The following is a 16,011-nucleotide window of genomic DNA, read 5'->3' on the forward strand; positions in this document are numbered from 1 at the left end:
TAATAATGTGAAATAGGAAGTAAAGGGCTAAAGGTGTAGGGAAACTGGGAAGGGTGGGAGAAAGGTAATAAGGAAGAGGAAAAAAATATGAGAAACTGAAAAAATGGAAATAAAGTGTGTGTAAATGGGGAGGGAAGGAGGGGGTGAAGGGAGGGCAGGGACAAGGGGAAAAAATGAGAATCAAGACCTATTATGTAAAGGTACAGAATCCCAATGATGAATGTAACTGTATTGTATACCTAGATTGTACCAATAAACTCAATAAAAAGAAAAAAAACATGCACTCATATAATTCTTTCTAGGCGTTTCTCTTTTCAAACAAATTTTATGTGAAAAAGAAAGCAGTATAACTAATTTGAAGTAATAGGTAGCATATAAATGAAATCCTTTACATTGTGCTAGATCTTCAAAGTATGTTCATCAATTTGTTGCTTAGGGCATTTTTTCTCCATTAAGTTTATTGGTGCATTTAAAGCAAACAATAGTTGCATTTTTCATTGGGATCTTGTACCTTTACATGATATGTCTTGCTTTCCCCATACCCATCCTTTCACCCCCTTCACCCTTCCCTATTTACAAAGACTTTGTTTACATTTTTCTTTTTTTCACATTTTTGCTTTTCCTTTATTTCCTTCCTCCTTCCCTTCCCTTCCCACTTCCTCTTTAGCCATTTTCTTCCTATTTCACACTCTGAATTATACCATTTGAACCTTACTTACAGTTTTAGTTTTTCACACCAGAGAAATTATTCAGTATTTACTTGTGTGTCCTATTTATTTCACTTGAGTATAGCCTCAATGTGCATCCATTTAGCTGTAAATGTCTCTAGTTTTCTATTCTTTATAGCTGAGTATACTTCATTTTATAGAAAACCACATCTTTATCCAGTCTCCAGTTGATGGGCTGTTTCCAAGTTTAGCTATTAAAAACTGTGCCACTATTAACATGGATGCATGTATATATCAGTGTGTTGTGATTCTGTTAATTCTCTTAGAAAGATAACCAGCAGAAGTACAGCTGGGTCAAATGGAACCTCTAATCCTAGTTCTTTGAGGTATCTCCATATGGATTTCCACAGTGGCTGCATTAGTCTGCACTCCAACAACAATGAAGAAGGGTTCCTATATCCCCATAGCCCCACCAGCATTTGTTATTGATTGATTTCTTGATAGCAGCCGTTCTTTCTGGGGCAAGATGGAATCTCAGTGTTGTTTTCATCTGCATCTTTCAAATGACCCCTGATGTTGAACATTTTTTTCATATATTTATTTGCTCCTTTTACTTCTTTGTCTGAGAAATGTCTGTTCATTTCAGATACCCATTTTTGAGTTGGGTTTCGTATTTGGGGAGGTGTGATTTTTTTGAGTTCTTCTATATATTCTAGATAGTAGTCCTTTGTCTGAGGAGTAGCTGATAAAATTTTTTTCCCACATTGTAGGTTGTCTTTTACCTCTGGTGGTGGTTTCTCTTGCACTGCAAAAACTTTTTAATACAATGAGATTCCAGTTGATTCTTTGTGCACATTCTCATGTTACTGAGGATTTGTTCATAAAGTCTTCTCCTATACCAATGTCTTCAGGAGTTCTACCTAATTCATTTTTTAGTAAGTTTAGTGTTTCTGTTTTGATATTTAGATCTTTAATCCACTTTGATTTTAGTTTAGTGCATGATGAAAGATAGGGATCTACTTTTAATCTTTGGCAGGTTGAAATCCAGTTTTTCCAACACCATTTATTAAAGAGGCTATCTTTCCTCCAGTGAGGATGGTTGGCTTCTTTGTCAAAGATGAGGTAGCTGAGTACATCTGGGGTTGTTTCTGTATCTTTCATCTATTCCACTGATCCTCAGGTCTGTTTCTTTGCCAATACCATGCTGTTTTTATCACAGTGGCTTTGTAGTATAGTTTCAAATTGGGAATTGTGATACCCCTTGCCCACGTCTCTGTTACCTAGAATGGTTTTTGCTATTTTAAGTCTCTCTGGTTCCAGATGAATTTGTGGATTGTTTTCCAAGGTCTGTTAAATAATACTGTTGGGATTTCAATCGTGATTGCATTGAATCTGTATAGCAGTTTTGGAAGTATGGCCATTTTCACTATGTTGATTCTTCCTACCCAGGAACAAGAGATGTCTTTCCATCTTATATCCTCTTCTATTTTTTTAGAGTGCTGTAATTTTCAATATAGAGGACTTTTGTCTCCTTCATTAGATCGATTCCAAGATATTTCATTTTTTGGATGTGATTGTGAAAGGAATTTTTTCCCTAATTTCTCTCTCAGTGAGTCTGTTCTTTATGTACAAGAAGGCTATTGATTTTTGAGTGTTAACTTTCTATCCAGGTGCCCTACTGAATTTGTCAATTAAGTCTAGAAGTCTTTTGGCAGAGTTTTTTGGGTTTTCTATGTAGAGTATCATATTGTCAGCAAATAATAACAGTTTAACTTCTTACTTTCCTGTCTTTATTCCTTTGATTTCTTTCTCTTGTCTAATTGCTGTGGCTAATGTTTCTAGAACTATATTGAGAACTATATTGATAGTGGACATCCTTGTCTTGTTCCTGATTTTAGCATGAAGGTTTTCAGTTTTTGACCATTTAGTATGATGTTGGCTGTTGGCTTTTCATAGATAGCCTTTATCAGGTTGAGATAAAACCCATCTATTCCAATTTTCTGTATGGTTTTTATCATGCATCAGTTTGAATTCTTTCAAATGCTTTTTCTGCATCTATTGAGATAGTCATATGGTTTTTATCCTTGAGTCTGTTAATATAGTACATTACATTTATTGACTTAAGTATGTTGAACCATCCTTACATCCTTGGGATAAATATGACTTGGTTGTGGTTTATGATCTTCTTCCTGATCTTTTGTGTTCTCTTTGCCAGTATCTTATTAAGGAGTTTTGCATCTATCTTCACTGGGGAGATTGGCCGGTAGTTCTCTTTTTTGCTTGCATCTTTCCTTCCTTTTGAAATCCAAGTAATACTTTCTTACAAGAATGAATTTGGAATTATTGCTTCCCTTTCAATTTTATTGAAGAGTTTAAAGAGTGGTGGCGATAGCTTTTCTCTAAATGTCTTATAGAATTCAGCAGTGAAGCCATCAGGACCTAGGCTTTTCTTTGTTGGTAATGTTTTAATTACATTTTCAATTTCACTGAATGTAACTTGGGTGTTCAGACTTTTTGTCGTCCTTGTTCAGCTTTGGAAGTTCATGTGTATCTAGGCATCTGTCCATTTCTTCTGTATTTTCCATTTTATTAGAGTACAATTTTTTGAAGTAGGTATTGATGATCCTCTGTATTTCTGCTGGATCTGTTGTGACTTCACCTTTTTCATTCCTAATTGCATGAATTTGAGCCTTTTCTTTCCTTTTTTGATAAGGTTTGCTAAGAGTTTATCAATTTTACTTATTCTTTCATAAAACTGACTATTCAATTCATGGATTTTTCTGTATCATTATCTTAGTCTCCATTGCATTAATTTCTGCTCTGATCCTTGTAATTTCCTCCCTTATATGAGCTTTTGGTATGTTTTCTCTTTTTTTTTCTAGAAGCTTGAGGTTAAGCATTAGGTTGTTTATTTGAGCTTGTTTGTATTTTTATTATGGGCATGTACTGCTATGAATTTCCCTCAAAGAACTGCTTTCATTGTGTCCCATAGATTCCTGTATGTTGTATTGGCGTTATCATTTAATTGTAGAAACTGCCTAATTTCTTTGATTTCCTCTGTGACCCAGTGGTTGTTCAGCAGAGTGTTATTTAATTTCCATGTGTTTGTGAGGTTATTGCAGTTTCTTAGGCTATTGATCTCCAGTTTAATTGCAGCATGGTCTTATGATATACAGGGGATAACTTCAATTCCTTTGCATTTACTTAAGCATGTTATGTGAGCTAGTGTGTGGTTTAATTTGGAGAATGACCCGTGTGCAGCCAAAAAGATTGTATATTCTGATTTTGTGGGGTGGATCACTGTAGACATCTATTAAGTCCATTTGTTCTAAGACTTGGTTCAGTTCTGTTATTTTGCTGTTGATTTTTTGTCTGCATGATCTGTATGTTTGTGTCAGTGGGGTATTGAGGTCCCCCACTACAATTGCATTAGTGCTTATTTCCTTTTAAATTTCCATTAATACTTGTTTTAATAGTTGGGGGGCATTAGTATTCAGTACATATATATTTGTAATTTTCATTTCTTCCTCTTGTATTGTTCCCTTTACAAGAATGTAGTGAGGGGCTAGCGATTTAGCTCAGTGCTTCTGTTGCCTGCCTCTCAAGCACAAGGACCCAAGTTTGATCCCTGGTACAAAAAAAGAATAAAAAAGCTTAATAAAATTTTTAAAAAATGTAGTGGCCTTCTTTGTCTCTCTTCATTAGTTTTGGTTTGAAATCTACTCTGTCTGCAAATAAGATAGCTATACCCACTTTTTTCTGGGCTCCTGTCACATGCAGAACTATTTTGTTACTCTTAGTCTATGAATTTCTTTGTGGATTAAGCGGGTTTCTTGTATCAGCATATTGTTGGATTTAGCTTCTGAATCACATTCTACCAGCCTGTTTCTTGTGATTGGTGAACTGAGGGCATTAACATTGATGGTCATAACTGTTATTTATTGACTTTTCATTGTCATGTTATTTTCCTGTTGTTGGTTCTTTTCTCCCTCTCTTCCTCTAATTTATTGCCTTGCCTGGTACATTTGCTCTGTTGGCCTTTATAGCATTGTGGCCTGCATTTTTTTTCCAGGATATGGTTTAAAAGTGTTTGGAGTGCCATTTAGGTGTTCATGAAATTTCTCAGGTATTCTTTGTTGTTGAAGTTTCTTATTTCCCTATCTGTTGTGAAAGAGTTTTGCAGGATACATCGGTCTGTTAGACGTTGTTTTCTTTTAGGACTTAAACTACCTCACTCCACACTCTCCTTGGCTTTAAGGTTTGTGTTGAAAAGTCTGCTGTGATTCTTATGGGCTTTCCTTTGCATGTGATTTGTTTCTTTTTTCTAAGTACTTGTATTATTTTGTTCTTCTGTTGGGTTTCTGGGGTCTTGATTATTATTTGTCTAAGTGTAGATTTTTTTCTAATCACGGCTAGTTGGAGTCATATATGCCTCACTTATCTGTATGTCAAATCCTTCCCCTCTGTAAAGTTTCCTTTCATTAATTTGTTAATTTTGTTATATCATTTGTACTTTCTCCTACTATTTCATGGATTCTTATCACTCCTGTATTATTCTTTTCATCATCTAAGAGTTGATTGGTCAATTTCTCATGATCCCTTACTGTTTTTAAAAGATCTCTCTTTTCGTGGTCACTGACTGCCATCCATTCCATTTTCTTTTTTTTTTTTTTTAATTTTATTGAGTTTATTGGTACATTTTAGGGATACAGTACAGTTACATTCATTGTTGGGATCATGTACCTTTACATGGCAAGTCTTGATTCTCATTTTTTCCCCTTACCTCTGCCCTCCCTTCACCCCCTCCTCCCCTCCCCATCTACAAACACTTTATTTTCATCTTTTCATTCTCTCACATTTTTTTCTTTTCCCTTTTTGTTCTTCCCCTACGTATCACACCTTCCCTACACCTTTAGCTCCTTTCCTCCCATTTCTAAATGTCAGTAATCTTATTAGAATCTTATGCATTGTTGCAGAATATTCACACCAGGGAAACTATTTGGTATTTACACATGTGGGACTTATTTATTTCACTTAGGAGTATATCTTCAATATGTATCCATTTTCCTATGAATGAATCTATTCTCTCGCTCTTTATGGCTGAGTAATATTCCATTTTATAGAAAAACCACAACTTCTTTATCCAGTTTCCAACGGATGGGCAAATAGGTTGTTTCCAAGATTTAGCTATTACAAACTGTGCCGCTATAAACATGGGTGCACATACTTCTCTGTGATATGATTCTTTTAGTTCTCTTGGAAAGATACCCAACAGAGGGATGGCTGGGTCAAATGGAACCTCCAGTCCAAGCTCTTTGAGGTATCTCCATATTGATTTCCATAGTGGTTGCACTAGTCTGCACTCCCACCAACAATGGAGGAGGGTTCCTTTCTCCCCACAACCCCGCCAACATTTGTTATTGTGTGATTTCTTGATAGCAGCCATTCTTTGTGGGGTGAGGTGGAATCTCAGTGTTGTTTTCATCTGCATCTCTCGAATGACCAGTGATGTGGAACATTTTTTCATATATTTTCTTGCTGCTTTCACTTCTTTGTATGAGAAATGTCTGTTCATTTCGGATGCCCATTTTTGGATCGGGTCTTTATATTTGGGGGGACTGATTGTTTTGAGTTCTTTATATATCCTTGATAATAGTCCTTTGTCTGAGGTACAGCTGGTAAAAATTTTTTCCCACATTGTAGATTGTCTCTTAGTTCTGCTAATGGTTTCTTTTGAAGTACAGAAGCTTTTTAGTAAGATGAGATCCCAGTTGTTGATTCTTTCTGCTAGTTCCCGTGCTACTGAGGATTTGTTCATAAAGTCTTTTCCTATACCAATGTCTTCCAGAGTTCTGCCTAACTTACTTTCCAGCAAGTTTAATGTTTCTGTTTTAATATTTAGATCTTTAATCCATTTGGATTTTAATTTAGTGCATGGCGAAAGATAAGGGTCTAATTTTAATCTGTGACAGGTTGATATCCAGTTTTTCCAACACCATTTATTAAAGAGGCTATCTTTCCTCCACTGAGGATGGTGAGCTCCTTTGTCGAAGATGAGGTAGCTGAGTACATCTGCATTTGTTTTTGTGTCTTCCAGTCTGTTCCATTGATCCTCAGGCCTATTTCTTTGCCAGTACCATGCTGATTTTATCACAGTGGCTTTGTAGTATAGTTTCAAATTGGGAATTGTTACACCTGGTGCCATGTGACTGTTGCCTATAATGGCTTTTGCTATTCTAGGTCTCTTGTGGTTCCAAATGAATTTTTGGATTCTTTTTTCTAGTTCTGTGAAATATAGTGTTGGAATTTCAATTGGCATTGCATTGAATGTATATAGCAGTTTCGGTAGTATGGCCATTTTCACTATGTTGATTCTTCCTACCCAGGAGCAGGGGATATCTTTCCATTTTTTTATATCCTCTTCGATTTCTTTTTTCAGAGTGCTGTAGTTTTCAGTGTAGAGATCTTTTGTTTCTTTTGTTAGATTGATTCCTAGATACTTCATTTTTTTGGATGCTATTGTAAAAGGAATTTTTTCCCTTATTTCTCTTTCTGTCTGTCTGTTATTTGTGTATAGAAAGGCTATTGACTTTTGGGTATTCACCTTGTATCCAGATACTTTACTGAATCTGTCAATTAAGTCTAGAAGTTTTTTGGTGGAGTTTTTTGGATCTTCAATGTAGAGTATCATATCATCAGCAAATAATGATAGTTTAACTTCTTCCTTTCCTATCTTTATTGCTTTAATTTCTTTCTCTTGTCTAATTGCTGTGGCTAATGTTTCCAGAACTATATTGAAGAGAAGTGGTGATAGTGGGCATCCTTGTCTTGTTCCTGATTTTAACATGAAGGTTTTCAGTTTTTGGCCATTCAATATGATGTTGGCTGATGGTTTTTCATAAATAGCCTTTATTAAATTGAGGTATAGCATCCCATTTTCTATATCTGAAATTCTGTCTTCACATTCATTCATTCTGGTGTGAATGCTTTCTATAGCAATTTTTTTTAATTTCCTGTATATCTGTTTGAACCTGTTTCATGAATTCCATTTCTTTCCTCTTTTGGGCATTCAAGGTTTCCATTTCTTTTCTATGCTGGGCATTCGTGGTTTCCATCATGGCCTTGAGCTCATCTATTATTTTTTTTTTAATCTGTTTCTGTTCTAGAGTCTCTAATCATGTCTTTCATTCTTCTCACCATCTCTGTGGTTATCTGGGAAATTATTTCTGTATTGAATTTTTCTACAGCCTCATTTATCTGTTTTGTTACTTCCTATGCTATTGGTTCAGGGTATCCAGATGGTTAACTATCAGTCTTTTCCACCTCATTTCCCCCAGAGTTTACCTTTGGTGAGGTGGAAGTCTATTTTTGTGCTGTGTTTAATTGTCTTCTCATTTCTATTTTTGTTGTTGGCACTGTCCTTGGTTTAATTCCTGGGTTAATAATTCGATCTTTCAGATATAGCTGGTCTTTAGGTTTTGAGTCTCTAAGGACTCTGAGGAAATCTCATTTTCATTATACCAGGCAGGCCCACTAATTAGATCAGTCACAACATCTTAGCCCAAGTGATACAATCAGTAACACAATAGCATCAAGCACAGCTTAGAAAACAACATTTTGTTGTAGTTATTAATCTATCACCTTTAACTGTGTGAATTAAATCCAAATTGAGGACCAGCCCAAAATACTTTTATAGTGAATAAACTCTGCATCTTAGAACCTTTATCCTTCAGGATGGGGATTTAGAAGCAGTTGGGTGGGGAAGGTTAGATAGGACAAAGAAAGGTTACTCTAGGAAGCTGTTGAAGAGAAGAGAAGAATAAAATATACCCAAGAACAGAACAAACTAACAGCAATAGGGAGGCTAGAGACTGTAATCACTTTCTTTTAAAACTAATGACAATTGAGAGAAGGCAAAGAGAGGAAAAGGAAAAGAAAGAAAATAAATTTGAATTAGGATAGGAACAGGAACAACAAAAGGAGAGTAATGAAGATCAAGGTGGGAGAGAGAGTGAGAGAGAAAAAAGGAAGATAAGAAAAAGAAGATCAAAAGGAAAATAATTTGGAAAAAAGAGATAATTTTTAAATGATTAAAGATAAGAGAAAAATATTACTTTGAAAATAAAAAATACAAATAGAAATAGAGGGCCTCCTTCAGGGTATGCCTCTGTTTACACAATAGTCAGCATAGGAAGGAGCGTGTAGATCTAAGTTAATTAGTCTCAGCAAGCCAGCAGCTGTTCCCTGAGGTTCAGGCTGATTTTTGGCTGCAAGGCCTAAGCTGTGATCTCTGCCCTCCTGCTGCATTGAACCCTGCAAGGTTCTACTGCAGGTTCCAGGTGTCTTTCCTCTGAAGTTAGACCATGTTCCAATATGAGGTGCTGGTCCCTCTGACTTACCAGCTATGGTGGTTTGATGTGCCTTTATTGCAGATTTTCTTCACTTTTCCAGTGGGCTTCAATTTTCATGTAGGAACCTCAGAGCCTCTTTCTCTTATTCGCCACGGGTGGGGGAGGGGCAGGCAGGGACACCGCTGTGTTGGCGACCTTAGCGGCTGGGCTCCTCTGGACGAAGGGATGGGCCTACGAGAGGTTCCCACACTGCTTCCGTGCTCCTCTGTTGCTCTGTACTGAAGAGGGGCCTACCAGAGGGTCACAAGCTGCTGCCAGCCGCCTCTGGCCTGCTGAGTCAAAGGGGCATGGAAACTTAGGGCATTTTTCACATGTCAAGAATTGAAGAATAAAATTCAGAGTGTTTCATTTACATCTTTTTTAGTTTTTTTTTTCTGCTTCTTTCTGAACACTACAGTCAAACTTGCTCCTTGCATTTATTATTCTTAGAGACAGATAATTTAAACTGTAGGCAGTACAATCACTAAGAAAAAGTTGATTAGACATTGTGAGTTTAATTTTTTAATTATATTTTGGGAATGTGGGATATGTACCTCAATTGTAAAAAAAGTGTATATTTCTACTATCTGAATTTGTTTTTCTTTTTCCCTGTGGTTAACATTTTCCCCTGCTTGCTAACTTTGTTACATTTTGCTTGTTTCTGTTTTTTTTTTAGTGTTGATATATTTTTGAAGCCAAAATTAATGATCAGATATATTAAATGATTGAAGCTTCTGATACAATGTAAATTGATGTAAAATTTTCTTGCTTTTTTTTTTTTTTACACATTTTGGGCTCTGTTTTGGTTCATTTAGCAGATCATCTTCCCATGTCATCTTCGCATGAGTCTGGGAGCACTTGTCATTGTGCACTAAAATAGTAGAAGGGCATTTGAGGGGGATTCAGGAATATGCTCAGTAGAATGATGCTTTATTTCAGTGCAATAGAGTGAATTGTATTATTCCAATATGTCAAATTTCTCTCTGCCAATTTATGACAGTTTAATTTCTGAATTATATTTTAGGTAGTCACTTAGTTTTATTTCCTTAAAAAATTAATATGTGACAGTCCCAAATAGATAATATAAGTTTTTAAATAATCCAGTGTTTTAGTATATTCAGGATTTTCAATGCATTGTAATTTTAGGGGAAATCATTTATGATAGATAAATATGCAAAAATAATGTGCTCATCTTAAAATAATGTGTTCTATACTTAATATATGGTATGCTAAAATTTTCATTTATTTGCAGATTTTAGAAAGAAAAAATAACGAAATAGAAGAACTGAAAACTTTGTATAAGAAGAAACAAAATGAAACTGAGGAGACTATAAGAAAGCTTGAAAAGAAAGGTGATGTGTTGTCAAATAAATCTTTTAATAACAGTTTTATTTTATTTTATAAAATTTAAAACTTAATTTCTGACTTTGAGCTTCTATCAGTAGAAGAATTTATGGGGATTTTCATGTGGCTAAATGAAACTCTGTGTGTGTGTGTGTGTGTGTACATGTGTATTGGCAATGGCTAGTATTATGATTGATAGAAAAATCTTAAAAAGTATTCCCCATTTACACATTCATTAAGAAGGAAAATAAAGCATGCCATCAAGTATAAAGTTGACTGTGATTATGGATCAAAACATTGAAACCAATAGGTAATCATAGAAGAGAATGTTATATTTTTTGGAGAAAATATCTTTTGTAAGATGTTTTAAAGTCTGATAAAATTGAATTAACTCATGAGAAGAGTTTCCTATCCTGGGATGGGAATGCTGCAGTTGGTAAGTTGTAGGGTGGATGCTGTAAACCTATGTAGCTAGAGTGGTTACATTAAGGGCTAAATTTGGAAAAGATTAAGATAACTGGCTTGGGGCAAGATAAAAACATCACCTTAAATTTCAGATTCACAAGTTTGTGTTTCATCATCTAGATACTGGTGAGCCAGAAAAATCTTTTCGAGGTGTGAGTTTTAGGGAAAGCATGTCAGTGGTGGGTGTGCAGAACATAGAGACAGAATGGAGGGAGAGAGAGAAAGAACAGAGGGAAGCAGACAGGAAAGAGTGAGAGCGAGAGCAAAAGCACGAGAGCAAGCACAAAAGAAAAGTCCATGTATATATGACGTTAGGAAGTCTGTGGGTCTTGATTTACTCATTATAATATAATGTCAGAATAAGTATGTAAAGTTCCTTCCGACTCAAAGATGTTATGTTTCTGTACTTCATAATTTTGCACATAAAGTGATAAGGACCCTAAATATCTAAGTGATTGCAGTGGAAGTAATAAGAAGGGAACTAAAGAAGAAATTTTGAAGAGTGAATTATGAGATGTAGGCAGTGAGTAAGATTAAAGAAGAAAAAGTTTTCATTTGGGGGTTTGCACAGCTTATTAAATCTTCTCCAGGTCACCAAACCTAGATGTGTTTGAGTGAATGGTAATTAATGCCCTGGAGAATTTAGGTTGGTAGTTATGTATATACATTGATCAATGAATTAGATTCAGTTAGATTAATTTCCAGTTTGAAGTGTGGATGAAAGTAATTAAAAATTTAAAGTTCTTTCTCCAGATATTATCAGTAATTATAAACATAATTTCCAGGTTTTCTTTCTTAATCTGATTCAAATTAGGCAACCTAAATATTCCTAAAGTTTAAAATAACTAAATTTGAAAAGTACTGTTTCTGTAGGCCTTAATTATAGCTAGATCTTAATTTAGTGTTGAAATTGTGAGGTAGAATATGTTGTACATGCTAAGGGCCAACACTACCTCAGCTTGGATTCTTCTCCATTTTATTTGTTACATAGTTGAGATAATAAGTGAAAAAATTTTCTAAGGGAATATTTCTGAAAATACTACTATCTTAAAGTAAGTGAATAAAAATGTATTCGGTAAGGTAAGAAAATGTTATATTGAAATAAAATACAGCTGAATTTAATTATTCAGATGACATGAATGTATTAAACAAATTTTTATTTACATCAGTGCAGTTTAAAACATTTTAGGAAAGAAGATAGAAATTATAATAATTTATAAATTAATTTTTAATTTATATATGTTTCCAGTTCTAGAAATTGAATGTAAGGCCTGGTACATTCTGGGAAGGAAATATATTTTATATAATGTTTTAAAATTTCACTTTAGTAACATAAACCTTGAAAGTAGTTGTTTTTTTTTTAATTTTTTGAGACAGGGTCTCACTATGTAGTTGAGACTGTCCTGGAACTCACTATGTAGCCCAGGCTGGTCTCGAGCTCACAGTGATCCTCCTGCCTCAGCCTCCCGAGTGCTGGGATTACAGGTGTGTGCGCCCACGTCCAGCCTGAAAGAAATTTTAAAGTAGGAGCAACCATATATTGAAATGATAGAAACTTTTATTTATTCATTCAGTAGATATTTTTTGAGAACTCACCTATATGCACTGCTGTGACCTGTGGATAACATTTTGAAGTTAAAATATTTCTCCTCAATGAAAATAGGCAGTAGACAAGTAGAATGTTATAATAATGTAAATGACTCAGTGGAGTAATGTGTTTGGTTTTTATAGAAATAAAGAGGCGTTTCTTTCTGCCTCTGCAAAAGGCAGAATCAGGCTAGTGGTTCACAAAAAAGGTGATCCTCGAATTGAAACTCCAAGGATGACTGGGAGTTTTTCAACAATGGAGAGAATAGGTAATAGGCAATCATATTTAGGCAGTGATATACAAAAGAGCACATCCTCTGGAATCTGCAGATAGGTTGGTGTGTTTACACTGCAGGTTTAAAATGTGGAAGTGGCAGGAGATAGGAAAGGGGTAACCCTCCCTTTTCCAGGACTTTGGCTTTTATCTCCCAGGAGAGAAGAATGGCAGAATGACGTTCAGCTTGGGATAACATTACTGGATTTGCATTGTTAAAAGGCCTTTTTAAAGCAGTAGAGGATCCGTAAGAAGGAAATGATGCTTGAAGCGAGAATACTGTTAACATTTTGTAGGGAGAGAGCAAAGACAGTTCAACCACAGCAGTCTTAGAAATGGAGAAAAAGGGCAAAGAATAAAATAAAAAATAGTTTAGAAGAGCGAATTGAGATGACTTAGTGAAAAATTGAATTATCTATTGACAACTATACTGTATTTTATATCATGGCATTCTTACGTGTTTTCTAGAATTGGTTTAACTGTATTTTCATCGTTTTTGACAGTTCAGACCCTTGTACGTGACTGTCAAGTTATCAGAGAAACTAAAGAAAACCAGATTGCAGAGCTAAAAAAGATATGTGAACAAAGTACAGAATCTCTAAATAATGATTGGGAAAAAAAGGTAAGCTATATAGTATTGAAATAAAAAATGTAAAAGTATAGACTTCAAATTAATATATTTAACTATAATAATGGACTTTATGGAATATACAGAAAATTATGATGAAAGAAAATAAAAATAATTAAAAATTCTGGACCACCCATTTATAAAATACCCAATTCAAAAATGGGCATCTGAAATGAACAGACATTTCTCAGACAAAGAAGTAAAAGCAGCAAATAAATATATGAAAAAATGTTCAACACCACTGATCATTAGAGAGATGCAGATGAAAACAACACTGAGATTCCATCTCACCCCAGAAAGAATGGCTGCTATCAAGAAATCAAGCAATAATAAATGCTGGTGATGTTGTGGGGAGATAGGAACCCTGCTTCTTTTTTGGTGGGAGTGCAGACTGGTGCAACCACTGTGCAAATCAATATGGAGACACCTCAGACAACTAGGATTAGAGGTCCCATTTGACCCACTGTACCTCTGCTGAATATCTTCCCAAAAGAATTAAAAGAATCATACCACAGTGATATATGCTCACCCATGTTTATAATGGTACAGTTTGTAATAGCTAAAATTTGGGAAGAACCCAATTACCCATCAACTGAAGACTGGATAACGAAGATGTGGGTTTTTTTTTTTTAAATAAAAGGGAGTACTACTGAGCCATAAACAATGAGAAACTAGAGATATTTATAGCAAAGTGGATACACATTGAGGACAGACTCTTAAGTGAAATTAATAAGATGTACATGTGCAAATATATAGTTTCTCTGGTGTGAAAAACTAAAAGTGTAAATAAGGATCAAAAGGTATAATTGATACTGTGTAATAGCAAAGGTCTAAAAGAGTAGAGGAAGTGGGAGGGGTCGTGGAAAGTTAAAAAGGGAAAAGAAAAAATATGTGAAAAGGAAAAACATGGAAACAATGTCTTTGTACACAGAGAAGAGTGGAGGGGATGAAGGGAGGGCTGGGGAATGGGGGAAAATACGAACCAAGATAAGTCATACAAAGGTACAAGATCCCAATGATGAATGGAACTGTATTGTATACCTAAAATGTACCAATAAACTTAATTTTTAAAAATTCTGGACAAACTGGAAATAGGTACTATTTATGTTTTGGTATACTTTCTTCTAGAAGTCTGGTCTATAAAATAGTTTTCATTTAAACATATGCTTTGACTTAATTATTGTATTTAATATTCTTGATTTTCTGTCACAGTCAATAGATTTTAAGCAAAATCATTAGGGAAATAGTCATTTTAATTTGGATTTAGACCATTTTCTTTCTTGAACTTTTAGAAAGAATAACATAATCCAGAGTTTATCATACAAGCTTGTATGTTATGTGAACAAAATTATACGTGTATGGATCATACTTACATGTGTTTGAGAAATTGCTGCTCTGGGCCTGCTAAGGCACTTACTTTTCAATATAAGCTGTATTACTGGTTTAAAATATACATTTCAGAAAAAACAAAACACATCAGGAATTTTGGAGGCCACTTACATACCGGCAAAACTGCCTATGTTAATTTTATGAAACCCATGGATCTTCTGTATGGCTATCATTAAGCCATTCCTACGGTTCCTTTTCAGCTAGAAACTAGAGGGAGAGTTTGTGAGACTTTCACCAGTTCTGTTATCATACTTGTTCTTACATTCTGCCTCAACCCTATAATTTCTCAGTCTTCTGTTTCTCTAGTGTCTTCCAAGACTGCCTGTGTCATGTCCTCTTCTCTCTTCCCTGTTCATAGACAGGGAGTCCAATAAATCATATAGACTATCTTGGACTCTTGTTCTCTCCACCTAGTCAACGGTGTTTTATTCAGCAAATAAGTTAGAATTCCATTCCCATTAAGATAAATAAAGGAATTCCCACAAGGCTGAGAGATTTTCAGACCCTCTCAAAAGCAGTGCACTGAGCCATGTCTGAGCTTCCTACTTTTGCCTTTGCCTTCTTTATCTTAGTTGATGCAGGTATTTTAAAGCTTCATCCTTTAGAGTATATGTAATAATCTTTATCAATAAATACCCGTGTACATGCTATGCATAATGTGCAGTTCTCTTACTCATTCTCTGATTTATAAATATGATGTGTGTATCATATTCATAATGGAGTGGCTAAAAGTAGCTTCTTGTTGAAGGCTTTTGTAGGAAAGAAGCATTTTTAACAATATTGTACAAAATAAATTTAATGCAAATAAGATAAATAATATAGATAGTGAAATAAGATTCCTAATCAATAATATTATAAATATTCATGTATTTCTAATTTCAGACTAACATTTATGTTTAGTTAAGATACTGAATTGTCTATCTGACTTATTTACCATTCTTATCTAAGACAGAATCTTTTTAATATTTGCTTATCCATCAAAATTTCAATTCAAGAAAACAAAGAACAAGTTAATTTTTAAAAACAAGTATTGGCAAGTACTAGGGATCAAACCCAGAGACTTCTCACTGAGCTGCATCCCTATCCCTTAAATTTTTTTTTTATTTTATGGTAGATTCTCAGTAGGTCACTAAGTTTCCCAATGTGAGCTGAAATTTGCGATCCTTCTGTTTGGGCCTCCAACAGTGCTGGGATTGCAGGTATACAGCACCACATTCAGCAACTAAATGTTTACTTTTGGATTTTATATTTTTTGTTAATTCAGGA

The 16,011-nt window shown here is 34.8% G+C and overlaps 1 protein-coding gene across 7 annotated transcripts in view; it reads left to right on the forward strand.

The window, feature by feature from the left end:
* The window catches only part of Cep112 (centrosomal protein 112), a 521,506-nt gene that overhangs the window by 104,417 nt on the left and 401,078 nt on the right, over positions 1-16,011 (forward strand). For all 7 annotated transcript variants that reach the window (XM_010616816.3, XM_010616812.3, XM_010616814.3 and 4 more), the window contains 2 exons: positions 10,311-10,410; positions 13,232-13,350. In XM_010616816.3, coding sequence (XP_010615118.1) covers positions 10,311-10,410; positions 13,232-13,350 — 219 coding nt within the window. The remainder of the gene's footprint in view (positions 1-10,310; positions 10,411-13,231; positions 13,351-16,011) is intronic.

The sequence above is a fragment of the Fukomys damarensis genome, unplaced genomic scaffold (assembly GCF_012274545.1).
Source record: "Fukomys damarensis isolate Sample0158 unplaced genomic scaffold, DMR_v1.0_HiC HiC_scaffold_23, whole genome shotgun sequence".
Classification (NCBI taxonomy): Eukaryota; Metazoa; Chordata; class Mammalia; order Rodentia; family Bathyergidae; genus Fukomys; species Fukomys damarensis.